At 39.0% G+C, this 24,731-nt stretch overlaps 1 protein-coding gene and 1 pseudogene across 2 annotated transcripts in view; one reads left to right on the top strand and one right to left on the bottom strand.

Moving 5' to 3' along the window:
• TTC1 (tetratricopeptide repeat domain 1) overlaps positions 1 to 24,731 on the top strand; it is a 46,264-nt gene that overhangs the window by 4,781 nt on the left and 16,752 nt on the right. For both annotated transcript variants that reach the window (XM_007077602.2, XM_007077601.2), the window contains exons 3-4: positions 21,505 to 21,565; positions 22,995 to 23,107. In XM_007077602.2, coding sequence (XP_007077664.1) covers positions 21,505 to 21,565; positions 22,995 to 23,107 — 174 coding nt within the window. The remainder of the gene's footprint in view (positions 1 to 21,504; positions 21,566 to 22,994; positions 23,108 to 24,731) is intronic.
• On the bottom strand, positions 16,108 to 17,049 carry LOC102960023 (annotated as a pseudogene).

Genomic DNA, 24,731 nt, shown 5'->3' with positions numbered 1-24,731 from the left:
ATTCATAATTTTAAACATTAGAAATGATGTTCAACAGAGGGTATATTACTTTAAACAGTTTTGCCATTTTTATGCAGTAGCATGTAATGCAGTCATTAAAAAGAAAGATAAATCTTAATATTGATATGGAAAAAATACCTGTTAATTGAATTAAGCAGGTGTGAAATATGGCTTATAATAACAATTATGTACTTGGGTTTGTCCCAGTTCCTAGCAGAGTTCCTAAACCCTTGGAATTTCCTAATAAGAAATAAGAGTGTGTTTTGTTATTTATAACCAGCCCCTTTCAACCACACACATAGGAGCTTTCCAAAAATCACCTCAAGAATGAGGTCTGGTTGTCAGAGTTTGGAGCTTTCAGCCCCACCTCTGGGGAGGGGACAGAGGCTGGAGGTTGAGTTAATCACTAGTGACCAATGATTTGACCAGTGGTGCTTATGTACTGAAACCTACATTAAAACCCCAGGGGCGCCTGGGTGGCTCAGTCAGTTAAGCGCTCAGGTCATGATCTCACAGGTTGTGAGTTCGAGCCCTGCGTTGGGCTCTGTGCTCACATTGCGAAGCCTGGAGCCCACTTCGAGTTCTGTGTCTCCCTCTCTCTCTGCCCTCTGTCATCCTCTCTGTCTCTCAAAAATAAATATTTTTTAAAAATTAAAAAATCCATTTTAGTACTATGAGTGTGCAGATAGAATTGAAGTCTGCCTTAAATCTTTAGGAAAAGACCATCTAATTCTAAAAGTAGCATGCATTATCAGTCATAGTAACAGCCATGTGCTAAACTAAATAAAATACCCTAATATTGTGCACTTACCAAAGTACTCAGCTAGTTTTGTTCTTCTTCTTCTTCTTTTTTTTTTTTTTTTAATGTTTATACTTTTGAGAAAGAGCACAAGCAGGGGAGGGCAGAGAGGGAGGGACACACGGAATCCGAAGCAGACTCCAGGCTCAGAGCTGTCAGCACAGAGCCTGGCACAGGGCTCAAATCCCCAAACCATAAGATCATGACCTGAGCTGAAGTCAGACGCCTAACTGACTGAGCCACCCAAGAGCTCCTGTTTTGTTCTTTGATCCTAGGTATCTAATTCTTGTCTTCATAGAACATTAAAGAAAATCTATGTTTTGCTGTCAGCAGAAAGGAATGTGTTCACACTAAAATATAAGTTACTAACCTTCATTATATAACAACACTAAACAGTGGGGGAAATTTGGAGGGACTTAAACAATGGAAGTTACTTCATTTGATTTTATAAATATTAAAATATTTGGGTATCTTTTAAGCTTGATGATACAAATTTCTATGCTGTTCACTCAGTTCAACCTCATTTGAAAGTATTTAAATCAGAGTACATTTAAATATTTATTTTCATTATTTGGTTCATAGACACTTGAGTTTTCCTCTTACCCCCTTTTTCTTAGGAAAAGAACCTCAAGCAATTAGCAAATTCTAAATCCTGTTGATGAAAAGTTGGGCTTTCTATGATGTAGTAAGAGATATGAGATATCTGTTTATGGCTGGGTAGGACCAGAAATGCACTTTTGCAGAATGTTTAAACCTGTTTGCTATAATATGGAACAGAAACAGGTATCCTTCTTAGTCTGTCTAGCACTGGTTAAAGTTTTTCTCAGGAAGTCTTTCATATTATAACTGTTCACTATCTTTTCCTTATAGCATCATAATTTTCCTTTTTGTGGAGTGAAAATTGGAGTAGCTACTAAATGTATTAAGGGTAATCCTCCAGAAATGCACTAGGAGATGTTATAGTCACAACAACTTCCATTTGGTTTTGGAAGTTGCTAACATAGCATAATCGATGTTTTTAAATCAAACAAACTGATGGGGTGCCTGGATGGCTCAGTCGGTTGAGCATCCAACTTCGGCTCAGGTCATGATCTCGCGGTCTGTGAGTTTGAGCCCCACGTCGGGGTCTGTGCTGACAGCTCAGAGCTTGGAGCCTGCTTCAGATTCTGTCTCCCTCTCTCTCTACCCCTCCCCCGCTCATGCTCTGTTTCTCACTCTGTCAAAAATAAATAAACATTAAAAAATAAACAAACTGAGTATAACTACGATTTGTACTTGAAACTTATGTTTTGGCATTTGAATAAAACAAAAGTACTCAATGAAAAAAAAAATTTAAACAAAAGGGTTCAGAGAGCTTCTGAATTGGGTGAACATGTAGAGGTGCAAGGAGGGTGACATACTCAGAGAGCATGGAAGCTCAGTGCCCCTTCCTGCATACCGTCTCTTCTGTCTGCCTGTGCCCAGAGTTACAGTCTTTTTTTTTTTTTTAATTTTTTTTAATGTTTATTTATTTTTGAAGGGGAGAGAGACAGAGCATGAGCAGGGGAGGGGCAGAGAAAGAGGGAGACACAGAATTCAAAGCAGGCTCCAGGCTGTGAGCTGTCAGCACAGAGACTGACTCGGGGCTTGAACTCATGAGCCGTGAGATCATGACCTGAGCCGAAGTTGGACGCTTAACCGACTGAGCCACCCAGGGGCCCCAGAGTTACAGTCTTTAGAATAAAACAGTAATCTAGTAAGTGAACTGGTTTCTTGAGTTCTGGGAGTCTCTTTAGCAAATTAATTGCAACTGAGGAAGAAGTCATGGGAACTTCCAGTCTATAGCCCAAGGGTCAAAAGCAGAGGTGACAACCTTGACTGGCGGTTGGCATCTGAAGTAGGGGTGGGGTTGGGAGCAAGTCCTTAATTTGTAGGATCTGATGCATCTCCAGGTGGAGTGTGTCCAAAGTGAGTGAAAACGCAGGGCAGCATCTGGTGTCTGCTGTAGAGTTGGAGTTGTTGGTGCAGGGGAAACTCCCACACGTCTGGTCACAGAAGTGTTCGGTGTGTTGGTAGGAGAGGAGACACGCAAGAGGTGTGTTCCCTTTACAGCAGGTTATAGAATAGTCCATGATGATTCCTTTTGAGTTAAAAACCTGTGTAAAAATGTGTTCAGACATGAAAGTTTGGAAAGATACGGGATGTGATTATTGGGAAATTTTTGTTTATGTTTAATATACTTTTTTGAAGTATAGTTGACATACAGAGTTCTATTAGGTTTAGGTGGACAGCATAGTGATTTAACAGTTCCATACATTACTCAGTTCTTGCCATGGTAGTGCTTACCGGTAAGTCTGTCAGCATACAAAGTTATTACGGTATTATTGACTGTATTCCCTATGCTGTGCTTTTCATCCCTGTGACATATTTTATAACTGGAAGTTTGAACCTCTTAATCGCCTTCACCTGTTTTATTCTCTACTTTTTTTTATATACAGTAAGTGCACATCACATTTATAATCAACAACACAAGTAATTCCATTTTGAGAATATAAATAAAAATTGATTCTTTACCACCAGCATGGATTTTTTACCAGAGCACAGAAAGCTGACCTTTGAGGATTTGGAAAGAAATGCTATTATAGGATCTGTGTATGTTTCTCTTCAGGTAGAATCAAGTATCAATAGCTAAAGCCTGTTATTCAAGCAGACTTGACTTGCCCTGTGGCTGAGCAGATAATCCAGGGTCAATTGGAGTTCCAGTTCTCAGCAGAACTCCTAAATCAGTAATGGAGAAGGGGAGGGAGAGGAGGCAAAAACAAGAGTAATGGAGGAAGAAGGCAGCTAAGATTTTTAAAAACAGGCAAAATCTTTTAAGGAAAGCAGTGTGTGTGTGTGTGTGTGTGTGTGTGTGTGTGTGTGTGTGTGTGTGTGTGTTTCAGCAGTATATCTTAAGTATTTGTGAAAACCTAAATGTTGACATGACTATCCAGAGGAATGGGATTTTAGCAAACATTTGAGATGTACTGGAACTGTGAAGCAAATAAGTGCTTCTCAAAGGTGTGGCTGATGTAAAGGACAAATCTGGTAGCAGATGAGAATTGTTGTTATGAAATTATGATACAAAGATGCTTTATAGTATCAGAACTTATAGAACATACTGCATAGGGCTGATCCTGTGAGAAAATCACCTTTTCTGGGGTACTTGTCACGGTGGAGTTTAGTCGTATGTAAATTCCCTAGATAATTCTTACGCGCTCACTGAAGTTTGAAGACCACTGTCTTAAGGCCTTGCACATCATCTTCCTTCACTCAATAGCTGTTGAATAAATACTATGATTATCTCTCCTGTGAAGGTCAGTAATTGATCTTACGAGTTACAGAGTTTATCTCATTCATTTATTTATTCCAGAAATACTTGGATTTCTTCCACATACCACGAATTGTTTGAAGCCCTTAAGGATACAGTGGTAAACAGGATGAGAGGGTTTCTCTTCTCTCCTAGCTGCTATATGCTAGTTGGGAGGTATAAAAAATTTTTAAGATGAAGTGATGTAGGGGTGGGGTTGAAAGGATGGGGAGGACTACTTTAGATTGGCTGGTCAGGAAAAGCCTTCTCTGGAGAGGTTGTAGATCAGCAAAGACTTGGAGGGAAAAAGTCAAATGTGTGACAATCAGAGAGGGAAATGTTCCATGCAATGGGGCAAAGTAGTATACAGCATGATTTCTTAGCTTCAGCTACTGGGTGGATGGTGATTCCATTTACAAATATGGAGAAGATGGACTTAGAGTTCATCAGGGCTCTAGTGATGTAATTCTTGCTATAAATGAAAAGTTTATTTGTAAGCCAAAGTGCAGATGTAGTTACTTTAATGGGTTGGCTCCCTCCTACCAGTTGTTTGCCCATAGTATTCATTTGTAAATAGGTACACCCATAGATCCATTTAAGTACAGAAGTCTGTGTTTGGTAAATGTGGACTCAGAGCACAAGATTTCTGGGATTTTAAGGTGTATTTTGAGAGGAAGAGAAAGAGAGTGAGCGAGAGAGCTCTTGGGGGATGGGGGTGGGGCAGAGAGAGAATACGAAGCAGGCTCCATGCTGCCTGACATGGGGCTTGAACTCACGAACCATGAGATCATGACCTGAGCTGAAACCAAGAGTCGGGTGCTTAACCGACTGAGCCACCCAGGCACCCCAAGATTTCTGGGATTTTAAAACATTTTCCTTAGGCTCTGAAGACATAAAGGATTATTCTTTCCTTCAAGACTTTATCTCTAGCCAGGGACCATTATTGAAGTATTGTTTGAAACAGAAGTTCTTCATCAGTTATTTCCCTCTCATTTTTCCTTAATCTCACAGTACTTAATCCTTTTGATTTCCATGTTTCTGCCTTCTCATTGCGTTATTTTCATAATTGTTATCAATGCTGCTGTAGCAGTGGGCCTGTTTGCAGGGAACATTCTTCTGGTTGCTTCCAGAAAGTTTTCAGTAACTTTTCTATAGTGCCCTGTATGTTCTGTTAACCTTATGGCAAAACTCTTTCTGATTTGTTTTTTCCTTTTTAATGGGCATCCTTTTGAATTAAGGTTGCCATATTTATTAATTTCTTAAAGTTTACTAGTATTGGATTTAACGAACACTGTTAACAAATGATTAAATAAAATCCTAGAATTTAAGAATTGGAAAGACCTTAGATTTCTGATCCTGAGTTTAAGTCAGGGGAAATAACTTTTCCAAAATTTTTACTCCCAAAACATTTGGAAGTTAGTGGGATAATTTTAGATTCTTTGCTGATGAAACAGTTAAAGTGGCATTCAGTGTTCCTTGTGTTTATTAAGGAAGATCACTTTATGTAGATCAATGGTTCTCAAACTGTATAGTGCCTAAGAGTCACAGGAAATTTATTAATCATGCAAAGCCCTGAGAAGTGTCTGATAGCACAGACTTGTGAGGTAGCAGCCAGGAATCTGCTTTAACAAACATCTCCAGGTCATTTTGTTATAGGTAGAACTGTGGTCACTCTTTGGGAGACAGAAAGCCAGATTGACAAATACGACCAAGCTTCCAAAACGCAAGTATAACCAGTATACTGACTGCATCTCACATCAGAAGAGTTGACTCATGGGATGTTTTTCTTTTATCTTCCTCTTTGCTCAGGTTCTATAAAAGGTTTGTTGGGCTGAATTTAAACAGTACTAAAATAAGGAAATTTATTTCTATTAAATTGAATTTTGGGAAATAGAACTTTCTGAACTAAGAAACAAGGAAATATTTCCAAGATTAGTTCCTTATAGGTCAGTCATCTATCCTGAGAAAGATAAGACTTAGTGAGAGGTCAGATTCTCACTACAGCTCAAATCCAGAGAACCTCCCTCCAGACTCCCTAGAAGACTTCTAAAAGTAACTTGTGGAAAAAACAAATATGTCTGTATGTGTAAAGCAAATGATGTCTGATTTCAAAGAAAACAAAACTGAAGCTTGTCTTTTTAATGATAAAGGAATTCCCTTCAGGATCATTTGTAGGATGGGTGTCTTCAGTCCTTTCAGTGTGTAGTTGTTCCACCCCACCTAGATAAGACTGAAGCAGCAATGGTACTTGTGCCTCCATTTTCCAACCCTTTAGTAAGTGTGTGGCTTTTTTAACCTTCTCTTTGACCATTAAGTGATCTTTGAACACAGTGCTTGACTTAAAAGTTTATTTTATAGCAATTACTTTACAAAACTGCAGGGGGAAGCAGAGACCTGCTGATAGATTTACAATATGGAAATTAACCTGCTGGTGTGAATCTCTTGATTTTCTCCTTTTTATGTATTAAATCTATGATCATTGCAGGATTGTTAAATGATTTTTTTAAATGTATTTAATGCAAGTTTTTTATCATTTAATGATAGAAGGAGTATACATTTATAAGCTCCAAATTGTTTCTTTTGTATTCACTGATCTTAAGAATAGGGAATATTCCTGGCTAGCACTGAAAAGGTGGTTGTTTCATGATTAATAAGGGAATTAAGGAGCACCTTCTGACATTTACCAGTTTACACCAAAATTAAAGTTGTATCAACTTCAATTCTCTAGGTTTGAGGTACAGTTGGAAAGCTATTCCTCACACTGAGATTAAAGAGGAATTCACCTATATCTTCTTCCAATACTTATATGGTTTCACTTTTTATATTTAGATCTCCAGTCTACTTGGAGTTTGCTCTTGTGTAAGATGCAACATATATTCTAGTTTTATCTTTTTCCAAATGACTACCAAGTTGTCCCAGCACCATTTTTAAAAGTCTACTCTTGCTTCAATGATTTGATTAAATTTTAATATCAACTCAGACTGAGTTTGTATTTTTTTTTTCCAAATGCTCACCTTCCACCTGTTAAATTATCAGTTAAAACCTAACTTAGTTTATAGTGGTATCATTAATCAAAGTAACCACATTTAGACATGGGTTAGATCACCGTTGAAAGATCTCAGTAGCAATGAAATTTTTTTTTTAATTTTTTTTAATGTTTATTTATTTTTGAGAGAGAGAGCAGGGGAGTGGTAGAGAGAGAGGGAGACACAGAATCCAAAGCAGGCTCCAGGCTCTTAGCTGTCAGCACAGAGCCCGACGCGGGGCTCGAACCCACGAACCATGAGATCATGACCTGAGTTGAAGTCAGACGCTTCATGGACTGAGCCACCCGGGCGCCCCTCAGTGGTGATGAAATTTAAAAATAACTGGAGAGCAGTACCTGGGTGGCTCAGTCTGTGAACTGTCTGACTTGATTTTTGGCTCAGGTCATGATCTCACGATCATGAGATCGAGCCCTGTGTCGGGCTCCGTGATGGGCGTGGAGCCTGCTTAAGATTCTCTCTCTCCTTCTCCCTCTGCTCCTCCCTACCTCAAAAAATAAGAAATAACTAGATAATTGATTAGTTTAAAAGTATAGAAATGTTTGTTGGGGTCGTGTTTTGCAATATAATACTTCAAAGTTGTTTTGTCTTTAAGAAAATACAGTTCTCTCTATTCTGTGAAATTCTTTTACCCTATAATCCAAGAACGTTGTTCCCTGGAAAATAGAATAAAATAAGATCCTAGCATACCTATGTTTGTGAAGGCAAAGAATAGATGTTAAACATTTGCAAACTGAATTGGTCTGTCTGCAAAGAACTCATTTTGCTAATTCAGTGGAAAATGGCCTTGGGTTACCTATAGAAAAACAACTGAAGATCTGTGGTGCGAGTCCCTGATTCAGTGAGGTAGAGGTTTATTGTTTGTTTGTTTATTTATTTATTTATTTATTTATTTTTAATGTTTGTTTATTTTGAAAGAGAGCACATGCCTATGAGCAGGGGGAGGGGCAGAGGGAGGAGAGAGAGAACTCCCAAGCTGACTTCTGCTGTCAGTGTAGAACCTGTCATTGGGCCCAGACTCATGAACCATGACATCGTGGCCTGATCCAGAATCAAGAGTCAGATGCTCAACCAACAGCCACCTAGGTGCCCAGTAAAGGTTTATTTTTAACATAGTTCTCAAAACAACTCGAAGTGAGTTCTCTGGGACTGGATGACATGTTCTAAAGCACTGTCATCCTCTTTACAAGTGTCTTAATTCTTGATAGCAAGGGGATTAAAAATATTTTAAAATTTAAATTTAATTTTTAAAAATTAAAATTAGTGCCTTTTATGTTAGATAATTTTTTAGTGTACCATTGTAATATTTCTAATATTTAAACTGTTTCTTAGCTAAATTTATTTAGTGGTTGCTGTATAGATTTATATTATGCATCTTATTAGAGTCTAGTTTAGTTTAATACTTTGTAATTCCAGTAAAATATAGAAATTTTGCTTCAGGATAACTGTTTCTTCTTCCTTGGTGCCACCATTGTCATATACATTATATCAATTATATGCTGTAAACTCATCCACAAAGTATTGTAATTAGTCTTTCTTGTCTTTTAAAGAAATTGAGAAAATAATGTATTTCTAGAACCATTTCTAAATTTTTTTAACGTTTGTTTATTTTTGAGAGAGAGCACGAGCAGGGGAGGGTCAGAGAGAGAGGGAGACACAGAACAGAATCCGAAGCAGGCTCCAGGCTGTGAACTGTCAGCACAGAGCCCAATGTGGGGCTCAAACTCACAGACTGTGAGATCATGACCTGAGCCAAAGTTGGAAGCTTAACTGACTGAGCCAACCACCCAGGTCTCCCTATAGAACCATTTCTAAAGCTTTTCATTTCTCCATGTCGATTTGAGTTACCGTCTGGTATCATTTCCTTCCAGTCCAAAGGATTTCCTTTAGTATGTCTTGTAAGGGAGGTTTGGTAGCACTATTTCTGTCTTTATCTGTGAATGTTTTTATTTTGCCTTCATTTTGAGGTACGGTCTTGCTGCATATCTAATTCTTGGTTGACAGTTTTTTTCTTTCAACATTTTGAGTATGTCATCACACTGATTTCTTTGGCGAGAAATCAGATAATAATAATAGTGTTGTTGTTCTGAACCTGATAAGTTGTTTTCCTTCTGTTCGTTCAGATTTTCTCTTTGTCTTTCAACATTTTGACTCTGGTGGTTCTAGATATGGATCTATGTACTTGGGGTTCATTGAGCTGCTTGGATCTTTAGATTAACATTTTTCATCAACATTTTGAAGACTTCAGCCATTATTTCTTCAACTATTTCTTCTGTCCCCTTTCTGGGACTCTCAACACATGTATTGTGAGGGCTCTTCATTTTTCACCATCTTTTTTCTGCTCTCAGTTCTTCAGATTGGGTGTCTATTGCTCTACCTTGAATTTTATTTAATTTTCATGCCAGTTCAAATCTCCTTTCTATGAATTTTTCATTTCAGTTATTGGACTTTTCAACTTTTTCCTTTTAAATAATTTTTGTCCTTTTGTCATGGTTCTCTTTTTTTATTTTTTTTATATTTTATTTTATTTTATTTTATTATTTTATTTTATTTTATTTTCAGTATATGAAATTTATTGTCAAATTGGTTTCCATACAACACCCAGTGCTCATCCCAAAAGGTGCCCTCCTCAATACCCATCCCCCACCCTCCCCTCCCTCCCACCCACCCCCCATCAACCCTCAGTTTGTTCTCAGTTTTTAAGAGTCTCTTATGCTTTGGCTCTCTCCCACTCTAACCTCTTTTTTTTTTTTTCCTTCCCCTCCCCCATGGGTTTCTGTTAAGTTTCTCAGGATCCACCTAAGAGTGAAAACATATGGTATCTGTCTTTCTCTGTATGGCTTATTTCACTTAGCATAACACTCTCCAGTTCCATCCACGTTGCTATAAAGGGCCATATTTCATTCTTTCTCATTGCCACGTAGTACTCCATTGTGTATATAAACCACAATTTCTTTATCCATTCATCAGTTGATGGACATTTAGGCTCTTTCCATAGTTTGGCTATTGTTGAGAGTGCTGCTATAAACATTGGGGTACAAGTGCCCCTATGCATGAGTACTCCTGTATCCCTTGGGTAAATTCCTAGCAGTGCTATTTCTGGGTCATAGGGTAGATCTATTTTTAATTTTTTGAGGAACCTCCACACTGTTTTCCAGAGCGGCTGCACCAGTTTGCATTCCCACCAACAGTGCAAGAGGGTTCCCGTTTCTCCACATCCTCGCCAGCATCTATAGTCTCCTGATTTGTTCATTTTGGCCACTCTCACTGGCGTGAAGTGATGTCTGAGTGTGGTTTTGATTTGTATTTCCCTGATGAGGAGCGACGTTGAGCATCTTTTCATGTGCCTGTTGGCCATCCGGATGTCTTCTTAGAGAAGTGTCTATTCATGTTTTCTGCCCATTTCTTCACTGGGTTATTTGTTTTTCGGGTGTGGAGTTTGGTGAGCTCTTTATAGATTTTGGATACTAGCCCTTTGTCCTATATGTCATTTGCAAATATCTTTTCCCATTCCGTTGGTTGCCTTTTAGTTTTGTTGGTTGTTTCCTTTGCTGTGCAGAAGCTTTTTATCTTCATAAGGTCCCAGTAGTTCATTTTTGCTTTTAATTCTCTTGCCTTTGGGGATGTGTCAAGTAAGAAATTGCTACGGCTGAGGTCAGAGAGGTCTTTTCCTGCTTTCTCCTCTAGGGTTTTGATGGTTTCCTGTCTCACATTCAGGTCCTTTATCCATTTTGAGTTTTTTTTGTGAATGGTGTGAGAAAGTGGTCTAGTTTCAATCTTCTGCATGTTGCCGTCCAGTTCTCCCATTTGTTAAAGAGACTGTCTTTTTTCCATTGGATGTTCTTCCCTGCTTTGTGAAAGATGAGTTGGCCATACGTTTGTGGGTCTAGTTCTGGGGTTTCTATTCTATTCCATTGGTCTATGTGTCTGTTTTTGTGCCAGTGGTTCTCTTTTTTTAATCATTGTCATGCTTTCATTTAAGTCTTTAAACACAATTTTCTTTAGTTCTTTGAACATGTTTATAGCTGCTTTCAAGTCTTTGCTAGATCTAAAATCGGTGATATTCAGATATTTCTGTGTACTGCTCTTTTTGTTTTGGTTTTTTTTCCTGGTTGTGGGTCAAATTTTTCTGTCTCTTTGTATACTTTACAATTTTTTGTTAAAACTGGACGTTTTAAGTAGGGATGTAACAGCTCTGGATTCTGTCCTGTACCACCACCTTCCCTGCTTGCATTATTTTTCCTGTTGCTTTTTTGCAACTGTTGCTTTTTACCTAGTCTCAAGCTGTACAGTCAATTTCTCCTGGTGTCTGTGTGGCCACTGACAGCTCTGCTCAGCTGGGTTTTGTTTTTGTCCTTTTCTTGCTGGTAGTTTTAAATATGGCTTTCTTGGGGTTGCTCTTGTTTCTGTACAGCTTAGTGGTCAGTTGATAACTGGTCAGAGATTATGTTCAAACAGCTCAAACCAACAAGGCTTCCACCTACTGATCTGTGTGTGGATTTAGAAGTGTATTACAATTTTAGGGAATTTTCAGGTCAGCCCAGCTGGACCCTCTTGTGTCTCCTCAGCATAGGTGCACAGGTTCCTGATAGGACAAGCGTGCATGAATAGCTTTGGTCCTCTTCATTGCTACCAGGCATGCGCACCATCTCCAGTCCATTAGGGGTACAAGGAGAGCTTATCAGGTACCTCTGTGACTGCCTCTTCTGTCTCCCTGTTACATTTCTGCTTGGTCCATGGGTCCCTTATTTGCCCAGCCAGGGCCGCAACCACAAATTAGTAGGACCCCTGACCTTCCCTGTTTGCTTACCACTCAGATTGCTGCTTATTTCTGACAGTACCACTGGGCATGGATTATTTCACCTCCAGTTTGAATCAGCTCAGCCTCCTCAAGCAGTGGTACTGCTGGTTCTTCATGGCCTTCCTTGCTCTATTAGAACTACGGTGTCAAATGATGGGAGGAAGAAGGGGAGCAGGTCCTTGCAAGGAAGCCACAGATTTCACGGCTATTTTCTGAAGTTCAGTAGTTTTTCACTAGTGTTACTCACTTTGCTGTAAGCTTTTAGTCGATTTTTAGGACACTGAAACGGCTGCTGTTAATCATTTTGTCCAGTTTATAGTTATTTTTTACGTTTGCCACATCAGAAGTCCCATCCAGTATTGAGTTTTGATCTGTTCAAATATTTATACATTAAAATTAAACCAGAAAGGATGAGGAAAAAATTAAGCCTTAAAATGGATTACAAATAGAATGAAATTAATGTGATCAAATTGATCACATAGAAAAGATGATTCCAGTAACGTTAAGCACAGTACTCTGGCTGTTCACCCTTAGTAGGATATATTTTAAAGTTACAAAGAACTGCAATGAGGGGTGCCTGGGTGGCTCAGTAGGTTCAGCATGCAAGTCTTGATTTCTCTCATGGTTGTGAGATCGAGCCCTGTGTCAGGCTCTGCGCTGAGCTCGGAGCCTGTTTGGGATTCTCTCTCTCCCTCTGTGCCCCTTCCCTGCTTGTGCACATGCTCTTTCTTTCTCTCTCTAAAATAAAAAATTAATTTAAAAAATTGTTTTAAAGAACTACAATGAAATCTTGAACTTTACATAGTAGGTTCATCATAGGTACTGATATTCATATAGTAACTTCAGAACTTTTCTGTTAATTTTAGGATAGAGCAAATGAGTAAATATATTGCTGTTACTGGGAACCAGAGTTTTCAGTGTGGGAGAAAGTGAGGAAGAATCAGGTGGTGTTCACTTGTCTGACTGCATACAAGATTTCATGTTTATGTATTCTTTGACTTGTGGCGTTTTTGTTTTTTTATTTTTTAAAGTTGTATCTCCTGGATTTCTTACTGAGAGGACCTAAAAACAATGACTTGCTAATAACAGGGAACGTACTAGCATCCAGATCTTGGTTTCTAAATACCATTCCCCATCAAAAGGATCCAGGACTCCTTGGAAAAATGGCTGATTCCAAGGCTGGAGCACGCATAGTACAAAGTATCCTATCTGGAACACAGTATGCACTGGCAGCAAAGTCCACCCATAGGAACCCCTGGAAGTGAGCTGGGAGATTTAGGAGCCTGGTCTAAATCCTGGAGCCCCTTGGGAGGAAAGGTGCAATCAGCCAAGGGCCTGGACAGGGGCCCTGGACAGGGCCCCTCTTGCCTTGGTCTGAAGGCTGCACAATGTTTTATTACCCATTGAAGCATGAAGTAACATTCCAAACATTCTGCAGTGTTTGTACACATATGTATTATATAATTATATAGTTATGTAATATATACCAAATTAGAGGTGACAAGGTACAGTGCATTCACAGAAAGGTCACGCAGGGAAGGAAGCGAAAGGTGGCTGTGCTTGTGTGACTTTGAAAACCCAGAAAATTTTGTTTTTGGGAAAACAGTTGGGAAGAAAATACGGAAGAGAAACAAGTGCATTCCAAGGTGGGGATGCATATACAAAGGAATGGAATGAAGGATAAAAGATAAGCGTGGTAGGTGTTGAGAGACAGTGAAGAGATCAGATTGTCTAAAGGAAGGACTTGTGTTGGGTGGTAATGAGAGGTAAGGTGGAGTAGATTGGAATACAAGTTTGATGTAGTTTAAAAAAAATAGAAAACCAAGAGATGTCTGATCTTGATTTTCTTACCTGTAAAATGGGTCATTTAATACTTTCATGCTAACATCTGAGAATTGCCCTGCAAAAAGCAAATGAGCTAATGTACGTGACTGCAGATTTTAAGAAGTAACGTGCTATATCCTGATACAAGTTATATTAAATTTTGAACACCAGGCTGAAAAGTTTGCAGTTGGGGTAATAACTGCTGAAATAAACTCCATTCATCACGAGCATTATCTCTTTGGGGTTTTCCTTGACAGCTCCTGTAATGATTTACAATGCAGAATAATGTCACTGTTTCTTCCTGAGTTTTCCATGATGGGGAGGAGTACTGAGTAAAGAGCTCTGTAAAATGTCTTTGGTTTCCATTGTTATGGAAATAAAATTCTAGAGCAGATATTTCTCTGTGAAGCCTCTGGAATGTGTTAAAAGACCTTGTGGAAGGGCACCTACCTGGCTGGCTCAATCAGTAGAGTATGCGACTCTTGACCTCTGGGGTCGTGAATGTAAGCCCCACATTGGATATAAAGTTTACTTTAAGGGACCCCTGGGTGGTTCAGTTAGTTAATCGTCCAAGTTAGGTGGTGATCTCACATTTTGTGAGTTCGAGCCCCTCCGCTTTGGGCTCTGCACTGATAGTTCGGAGCCGGGAACCTGCTTTGGATTCTGTCTGTCTGTCTCGCTGTCTGTCTGTCTGTCGCTCTCTCTCTCAAAAAAAAAAAAAAAAAAAAAAAAGTGCATTGTAGACACATATGACAGGGCTCCTAACCACATTATACGTTATACCAGAACCTGATAATTTGAACCTGATAATGCTGCTGAATGTCAACACCACCAGCTCATTTATGTGTGTATGTTCTTGGCATTTAGCATGCTAAATAAGACTCATGATACAATCTGTGCTTGGATTCCAGTAATATTACAGTATGCGTGCCGTCTTTTGGAGAAAGAGAATGTTCTGGCAGCAGCATAAACCCTAGTCTTTGTACTGGGATCAAGATAGTCCCTTGGCACAGCTGGGAGTAGTGTAGCTTTCTCCTAAATGTACTATTTTTAGCTGTTTCCAAGGAGATATTCAGCATGATAGTGATAATTGCATTAATCCTCAATTTACACAATCTGTGGAAACAGCAGCTCTTTTCCAGTGTTTACTACTTAATGGGTCACTGAGTTGTGATTTGTCAGCTGAAAAAATAAAATGCCTTCCTTTGAATAATTGGCTTCAGAAATTTGATCTGGATCTCTTCCCTCTGCCAGTTCAACCTTTAGTCCTGGTTACAGAGACACTGAGCATAGCATAATGTTTAAACTTGTGGAATCACTATGTTGTGCACCTGAAACTTAATGTAACACTGTGTGTTAGCTACACTCAAGTAAAAAAATATAGTTTGAAAAAAGACACTGTGAGCTTTTCCCAGACTGCCTGCTCAGGCTTGCCATCATCATTAATTCCTTCTGGTATACCTTGGATCTAAGTTTTGCCTACTGGTATGTCAGTGTTCTAAATTTACCAAAGAGTGATTAAACTCTTAACATACGTGCGCGTGCGAGTGCACACACACGCACACACACAACACCCCACACGAGTCTGATCTGGCAGTCTGAGTGATTCATCTGTGTTCATAAAACATTCCTGATGAGTTTGCAATGGAGAACAGATTATAGCTTAGAAAGTAGCTTGAAATTAGAGTTAAAACAGAGGAGACTGAAAGTTCAGAATGGATATTAAACTCTAGTAACTTGATGAGTTGTTCTTCTCTAAAGAATTTTTGTTTTTGCAATAGCCTTTTAAAATATATTAAAGACCTTTAGGACCTATGATGATGTATACCATACCATATTCGTACGATTATGTAATTTTCTCTTTTAACTTATTAATATGCTACCTTACATTAATATGTATCCTAATGTCAAACTTTTCACCGTTAGAACCTAATTGGCCAATTATGCATTTTGTGTGTATGAATTTAAAACTGACCATGAATTTGCTATTATTTATAGGGCTGTAATTATACCTTAATTAAAGTTGTTTTCTAATCTTTTTTTCATACCCCCTTCACTCATGTCTCCCACCCCCTAACCCCACCTCTGGCAATTGCCAATCTATTCTCTGTTTCTATGAGCTTGGGATTTTTTTGTGTTTTATTGTTTAGGTTCCACATATAAGAAAAATCATATTTATCTTTTCCTTCATTTAGGGTAATGCCCTCAAGATCAATTTATGTTATTGCAGATGGCAAGATTCCATCTTTTTATGGCTGAATAATATTCAGTTGTGTGTATATATACATCACAATTTCTTTTTCTTCTTGTTTTTTTGTTTGTTTTGTTTTTACTAGGCAAAGAACTTTATTAACCTTGTTTCAAACTTTATCCCCAGGCTTCTTCAGCTTAATTCACTGCAAAGAATGAATTGCATATGAGCAAAAACTAAAAAGAACTGCATTGTCCCAGAGGCTTGGGCTTAAACATATTAGAGATCCATGAACAGAATTTTAAAAAGCAGTCATAAAATAGCAGCTCCCAGTAACTTCTTCAAGTTTTATCTTCTCCAGAAGCTGACTCAGTTCAGTTTGCTTCATTCTTGGAAGCTTCATCAAAAACTTTCCACAGGATCTGGAACTTCATCCTCCTCCTTCTCTCTGGTAGCTAGTGGTTCTTCGCCATCCGCAGATCGTGCGGGCAAAGCTTTAGCCCGTCTCTTCTTAAACTAGTCAGACCATCTGCACCGCGCTGGTTTAAGATCCTGGGGAGCATTTCTGTCAGCTCCTTTGTCTCAGCATGCCCTGTGATGTTGAAAAGTGTTCACTGCCAAGAATGGCTGGACTTTAGGGTTGTCAAAGTGGATCACTATACCTTGGTTTGTGAACGTATTCACTTCTTCAGTACCAGAGATACTGTTTACCCCCAACTTCTTTAAGGAGAACTGAAGTTTTTTATCATCTGTCGCCATTCCGTGGTCCCCCTTCTTTCAGTGAGCTGCACACTCTGCTTGCAGTTTGGCAAGTTTACCCTGGTTCGTGATAGTTTCTTTCATCTTTTGGGGGCAGAAATGGAACCGAGCAGGGGACTAGGGTTAGCGCTCAGGGAGTCTTGGGCAGAGCAGCTGAGATAAGGTGGTCACACGTGGGGGTGCAAGGTGGCAGCTAGAAGGAGACTGGAATGAGGCCCAATCCACAATTTGTCCCTTCATCCGTTGACTGACACTTAGGTTGTTTCCGTATCTTGGCTATTGTAAATAATGCTGCAGTGAGCATAAGGGTGCATATATCTCTTCAAGTTAGTGCTTTCATTTTCTTTGGCTAAATACCCCGAAGTGGAATTGCTGGGTCATATGGTAATTCCATTTTTAATTTTTTAAGGAAACTCCATACAATTTTCCATAGTGATTGTGCCAGTTTACATTCCCACCAACAGTGCATAAGGGTTCTTTTCTCCACATCCTCAACATTTGTTTCTTGTTTTTGTTTTTGTTTTTTTTAAGTAATAACCATTCTAGCAAGTGTGAGTGGTATTTCATTGTGGTTTTTATTTGCATTTCCCTGATGACTAATGATGTTGAACATCTTTTCATGTACTTATTGGCCATCTGTATGTCTTTGGAAAAAAGTCTGTTCACATCTTCTGCCCATTTTTTAATCTGATTGGTTTTGCTATTAAGTTGTATGAGTTGTTTATATAGTTTAGATATTAACCCTTTATTAGATATATGATTTGCCAACATTTTCTCCCATTCAGTAGGTTGCCTTTTCATTTTGTTCATGGTTTCCTTTGCTGAGCAGAAGATTTTTCAGTTTGATATGGCCCCACTTGTTTATTTTTGCTTTTTTTGCCTTCGCTTTTGGTGTCAGGTTCAGAAAATCATCAGCAAGATCTATGTCAAGGAACTTACTGCCTGTATGCTCTTCTAGAAATTTTTTATGGTTTCAGGTGTTACATTAAAGTCTTAATCCATTGTGAGTTAATTTTTGTGTAGAATGTGAGATAGTGGTCCAGTTTCATTCTTTCACAATGTGGCTGTCCAGTTTTCCCAACACCATCTATTGAAGAGACTGTCCTTTCCCCATTGTATATTCTTGGCTCTTTTGTCATAAATTAATTGACTGCATATGCATGCATTTATTTCTTGCCTCTGTGTTCCATTGATCTATGCGTCAGTTTTTATGCTAATACCATACTATTTTAATTAGTATAGCTTTGTAATATAGCTTGAAATCGGACCATGATGCCTCCAGCTTTGTTCTTCTTTGTCAGGGTTGCTTTGGCTCTTCAGGGTTGAAATAACTTTTTTTGAGTATAGTTGACACACTATGTTATGTTAGTTTCAGGTGTACAACATAGTGATCCACCAAGTTTATACATTATGCTATCTATGTTCACCACAATTGTAGCTACCATCTGTCTCCACATATTGCTATTATAATATCATTGACTATGTTCCTTATGCTGTGCCTTTTAATCCTGTGACTTATTCATTCCATAATTGGAAGCCTGTATTTCCCTCTGCCCTTGACCTGTTTTGCCCAACCCCCTACACCCCTCCTCACTGGTAGCTGCCAGTTCTCTGTATTTATAGGTCTGATTCTGCTTTTTGTTTGTTGATTCATTTGTTTTTGTTTGTTTAGGTTCCACTTATGACTGAAATCATATGGTATTTGTCTTCCTCTGTCTGACTTATACCACTTAGCATAATACCTGCTAGGTCCATCCATATTGTCTCAAATGGCACTATTTCATCCTTTTTATGGCTGCATAATATTCCACTGTGTCTATATAACATATCTTCCTCATCTATTCATTTAGGTTGCTTCCATATCATGGCTGTTTTTTGAAAACCTCCACACTGGCTGTGCCAATTTACATTGCCACCAACAGTGTACAAGGGTTCCTTTTCTTCACAAGTTATTTCTTATCTTTTTGATTTTAGCCATTCTAGCAGGTGTAAGATGATGTCTCGTTTTGATTTACATTTCCCTGATGATTAGTAATGTTGAGCATCTTTTATGTGTCTGTTGGCCATCTGTATGTCTTCTTGAAAAAACTTTTAGCCGAATTTGTTACGGAGTTTTCTTTGCTTCCAGCATCCAACTCCCCTTCCTAGCTGGAAGAATTCTTCTGCATTGTAGTCTTGTTCAGTGGCCTTACCCCGTGTTCCTCATTCTATTCTCTGACAGCCAAGGCATGTGAGCTATGCTTGGCTTATTGGATGCTCCTAAGCAATACTTTGAATTTCGATTGGGGCAAAGAAAAGGAAATAGTTAGGATTTATTTGCCCCTATTACAGCCCTTCCACTAAAAGACAGTTAGGGAGGCCTAACTGAGCCTGGGTGGCTCAGACAGTTAAGCGTCTGTCTCTTGCTTTCGGCTCGGGTCATGGTCTTGTGGTTCGTGGGTTCAGGCCCACATCGGGCTCTGTGCTGATGATGTGGAGCCTGCTTGGGATTCTCTCTCTCACTCTTGCTCTGTGCTCCCCCGCCTGCCCGCGCCCCCCCCCCCCCCGGAAAATAAATAAATAAATAAATAATAAATAAATAAATAAATAAATAGACAGTTAATGCTTTCTTGCTTCTTGACTTAACAGAGCTGCCTTGAATCCTGCCCGTTTTCTAAGCCTGTGTTTTTAGGCCTCCCAGTGATTCTGTGAGTACCAGTATCTTTCCAGTGAATCTTCCCTCTTTAAAATTTTTTTACCTGGGGCGCCTGGGTGGCTTAGTTGGTTGAGCATCTGACTTCAGCTCAGGTCATGATCTCACATTCTGTGAGTTCGAGCCCTGCATCAGGCTCTGTGCTGACAGCTCAGAACCTGGAGCCCGCTTCAGATTCTGTGTCACCCCCTCTCTCTGCCCCTGCCCCCTGCTCATGCTCTGTCTCTCTCTCTCTCAAAAATAAATAGAAACATTCAATTTTTTTTTTACCTAAGATACAGTCTTTTTTGCTTGCATCCATAAATTGTGATACCATAGAGAACATTATGACCTCTCTCCTAGGTAATACTAGGTAACGAAGTGTGACCATATTCTTATATTTTGATTCCCATCACCATCACCCATATTATTTTCTTGTATTCCCTTAGAATAGCCCTGTTCCAGATATGTTATATTTTAGAATGAATTACTGTGTCTGTCGTGTATCTGACACATAGTAGATACCATAAAAATGAGATTGATTTTATACTCATCTTTTAGTTTCTTTACTCAGCTTCATCATCTAGAGTATAATAATGTATTTGGGAAGCACCCTGGTTTCAACAGTGTATTTACAAATCTATAGACATATTTTTACTTTGGTTCCTAATCTTTTTTTATATATACATTTTTTAAAGCATTTATGTATGTATGTATGTATGTATGTATGTATGTATGTATGTATGTATGTATGTATTGTGAGGGCCAGGGGGGAATGAGAGAGAATGGGTATCCCAAGCAGGCTTCACACTGCAGCACACAGCCCAACACAGGGCTCCATCTCATGAACCGTGAGATCATGACCTGCGATGAAATACAGAGCTAGACGCTTAACTGACTGAGCCAGCCAGGTGCCCCTCTTTGGTTCCTAATCTGAAGAGTCCTAGTTGTTTAGGTTCCATGCTTTTCCTGTGCATGAAATAAGCTGCTAACTGTATTTCCTCCCTTTGAAGTTTTTATTTAGTCAGGAGCTCTCGTCATGATCCCAGAGTCATGGGTTCAAGCTCTGTGTCAGGCTTTGTGCTGAGCAGAGAGCCTGCTTAAGATTCTTTCTCTCTCTCCCTCTGCCCCTCTCCCTCAGTTGCATGTGTGCACTTGCTCGCTCTCTCTCTCTCTCTCTCTCTCTCTCAAGCTCTTTCAGAAGGTGGCAGGCAGTCACTTCTGCCAGTTCTGCTTGTGCCGACCGTATTGCTAAGATGTTTAGGGCTGGAAGCAAAGCACATGGGGATAGCGTGTGCCATCTTTGCAGAATAACATTCACTCTGCCTTTGAGTATGATGGGTGCTTGGCCATCTGTGTGAATTTCTGAGTTGTTAGAAGCAGCTCAGAAACTAAAGATTTATTTATCTCGGTTTCTTCAGACTTCTTTGTGTTATCCTGTTAACAGAATATTGCCCTGACCCTGCAGATGGGCTTTGTTCCCTGTAACACACTCTACCAGCATTCTATAGGTCATCTTTATCACGTAAACCACACTTGTAGTTCAGTATATATTAAATTACTTATTTTGCAGAAAAGTAATAGCTCGTATTTATTGTGCCCTTATTTGCCAGGCAGTGTATTGGGTGCTTTATGCACCTTATCACTTTAATCCATAAAACTATAAAGCCTCATTCTTTAGAGGAAGAAACTAAGGCTTAGAAGGATCGGGAACTTGTCCAAAATACATTTAATAAGTAGCAGATTCAGAATTTGAATTTGCAGAGGTGTGCATGCCAGTGGGTATGTTGTTTAGTTTTATTTTGAGTAAAGAGAAATTAAATGATACCTAAATTACTATTACATGCAAAATATTTAAAAACCGGAAACCCAGGTTTTGTGTTTTAAATATCAAGAATGCAATTGATGATTTGCCAGATGGTCAGGTGTTTTTCTGTATCTGTTTGAGATTTAGATAAAACTGACCCAGTTTTCAAAAGTCAAGCTGAAAAAACAAAATCAGTTACTTCCTGTTGAAAGCCTAATGAAAACTAACCTTTTTGCTCACTTATAACATTGTGAGAAATGATGTAATTGATCTCTTGCAGAAGAGAAGAGAAGAGAGCACTAGACTAAAGGAGGAGGGGAACGCGCAGTTTAAGAAAGGAGGTAAGGTCGGGTGACTGGGTGGCTCAGTCGGTTAAGCATCTGACTCTTGGTTTTGGTTCAGGTCATGATCTCACAGTTCATGGGATTGAGCCCTGCGTTGGGCTCTGCACTGACAGCACAGAGCTTCCTTCGGATTTTCTCAACCCTCTCCCTCTTTCTCCTTTTCAAAATAAATAATAAACATTTAAAAAAAAAAAAAGAAAGGAGGTAAGGCACCGATGTCTAATCATTTGCGTCCTCATTCTGTTTCAGAGTGTGAAGAAACACCGGAGAACATTTGGGAACACCTAGCAGACCTAAACTACTAACAATACAGTGTTGCTTCCCAGCACCTTGAAATTTTGTTTTTCACCAGGTCCAGATCATTCTCACCTGATAGTGATCAATTACCACATGTCTCTTGGCACAGGCATACTTTTTCTTTTCTGTAATCCACTATAGATCTAAAAGTTAGGAGGGCAGACTCTTCAAATGATGCATTGGAAAACTATCCTGCAAGGTTAAAAGGCTGCTGCCTTCATTAATGTAAAAACAGGATCCCTGTTCCTCAATTGTAATGATGCTGTAAAAACTGGCCCCGTGGTTCCAGTGTGGCCTAGGGAAGTATTTTGCTTATACTTTGGCTGGTCTTTCATGTGCCCTTTTCTTTGGCTGCCTTAAGTAGAGAGATGTTCTCCATGTCCTTCATGTCCTTCTGCATTTTTTACATTTGCTTAGGAATAACTTGGGTTCATTCGGATATTTTGGGGGAACTATGTGATCTTACAGTAGTATTCTATCACATGTAAAATGTGTATGCTTTAGAAAACTAGGAGTAGTAACATTTTCCTCTCTAGTTATTTTTAAAGTTAAATTTTGTTTTCTTTCTGTTTAGTCATCATCACTTTTTTTTTTCTAAGAGAACTAATGTTTCTAATTTTGAAAGCATATCTCTTTGTATTTTAGTGTTAAATATTTCCAACCTGAGAAAGGAGTGAACAGACAATTTTCTTTTAGTGCCCTGACCATGTAATTCTGTGCATAGCAGTGAATAAATAAATTTATCACCATTTTCTCTTTAGGTCTTTAGTCAACCACTGATTTTTACATTGTTGCTTTTAGCTCCATAAAATGTGTCTCCAAGCATTTCAGAGAAGCAGTTTTGGCTGGTGACTCCATAAAAGCACAATGTCTTTAATGAAGATACATACAGAGAATTTTTTTTTATCTTAAGCCATTAATCCCAACTTTAGTCTCTTTCATCTGTCCAGTTCTCTAATCCCCTTTCAACATTCCTTACTAAGTGGGTAAGCCAAATGAAAGTTAAACATACAAAACATTCTGTTTGAGACTTTTGTTCTGTGAATGGAAAGCTATGCATTCTGAGATACTATGGCATACAATAATAGCAGGGACAAAATCTTAATGACCTCTTTTACCTTATCTTCAGATTATATAGAAGCTGAGAGTTCTTATAGTCAAGCCCTTCAGATGTGCCCATCCTGCTTCCAGAAAGACAGGTCTATTCTGTTTTCAAATAGAGCTGCTGCAAGGATGAAACAGGTATGTGTTTTTAACCCTTTTTTTTCTTTTTTCTTTTTAAAAGTTTCTATTTATTTATTTTGAGAGAGAGAGCATATGCGCACAAGGATGGGGCAGAGAGAAGGAAAGAGAATGCCAAGCAGGCACTGCACTATCAGTGTGGAGCCCAACCCAGCATGGGGCTCGAACTCAGGAGCAATGAGATCATGACCTGAATCGAGATAAAGAGTTGGACACTTAACCAACTGAGCCACCCAGCTGCCCCCTGACCATTTCTTTTTAAGAAGTACATGAACTTGCAGTGTTTCATAGGGTAGCTTTTGTTCCGAAACTAGCATGGGGGCTACAACTCTTGATCTCAGGGTTGTGAGTTCGAACCCCACCTTGGATGTAGAGATTACTAAAAAATAAAATCTTTAAAAAAAAAAAAAAAAAAAAACGAACAACTAACACAGGGGCTTAAAGTTGCCTCCCTTGTCCTGCCCATGTATTTCCCTGATGTAAAGGGCACAGGGAAGATAGAAAAGTATCTGGGAGTGCCTGGGAGGCTCAGTCAGTTGAGCATCTGACTCTTGATTTCGGTTCAGGTCATGATCTCATGGTCATGGAATCGAGCCACGTGTCCAGCTCCACGCTTAGCATGGAGCCTGCTTGGGATTCTCTCTCCCCCTTTCTCTCTGCCCCTCCCCTGCTCGCATGTGTTCATTCTCTCTCTCTCTCTCTCCCTCTCCCTCCCTCCCTCCCTCCCTCTATCTCAAAATAAATGTTTTTGTTTGTTTGTTTAAAGGAAAACACTTGAGTCAGATTACTCTTAACATTCCTTGTTGGAGAGGTTGATCGAATGCTTTCATGGGAGGAACACTGACAAATTCTCCACCAAACTAGGGCAGGTTACTCAAGCAAAAAACCAAGTAATATATATCCTGGAATAGCTGCAGCTGTTTATTTTAGGCCTCTGGAATTCTAGATAAAGACTCAAAGGGACAGGGAAACACTGATTAAAACTCTACACTTCGAAATGCTTATTCCTAGGATTCTGATTTTCTGTCAAAAGTATGGACACAGGCAGAAATCCAACAGTTAAGATGAGAGGCCCCTAAAGTGTGAAGTAAGTGTCCGGGAAAGTTCAAATGCATTTTGTATCTCCAACGGTTTGAGAACTTCGAACCACAAGAGTGTAGAGAAGAGTACAGTTCTATTTGTTTCGTGTTATATTGGTATTAAAAGTTAGATTTCTTGTTGATTTATCTGCTATTACTGTTTAGTCAACATAGTCTATTTTAGTGGATTGAAATGATGTGAGAGTTTTGAAAAAAGCCGTACCGATTATTTAAAATTCTGGCTATTTATATCCAAAGCTCAAAGAGCGGGTTATTTAGCATACCTTTAAGCAACCACAAAACATGGTCAGGATTGGCTTAAGTAGTTTTTTGTTTGTTTAGATCAGGTATCTATGTCACTTTATCTTGTTGCCAGAAATTCTCCAGTGCCTCTACCAAAGTCACTTCGGATGAGTAAGGGTGTTTGTTTTGTTTTGTTTTGTTTTAAGGGGGTAGGGTGGGGATTACTTCAGTAATTAGACATGAAAAAAGGTGGGGGGTTTTTGGTATGTTTAAACCTGTATGTTTGATTAGTGGATTCAATT

The sequence above is a fragment of the Panthera tigris genome, chromosome A1, assembly GCF_018350195.1.
Source record: "Panthera tigris isolate Pti1 chromosome A1, P.tigris_Pti1_mat1.1, whole genome shotgun sequence".
NCBI classification, from domain to species: Eukaryota; Metazoa; Chordata; class Mammalia; order Carnivora; family Felidae; genus Panthera; species Panthera tigris.
Note: the sequence above shows the minus strand (reverse complement) of the source record. Positions and strands in the feature narration are given on the sequence as shown.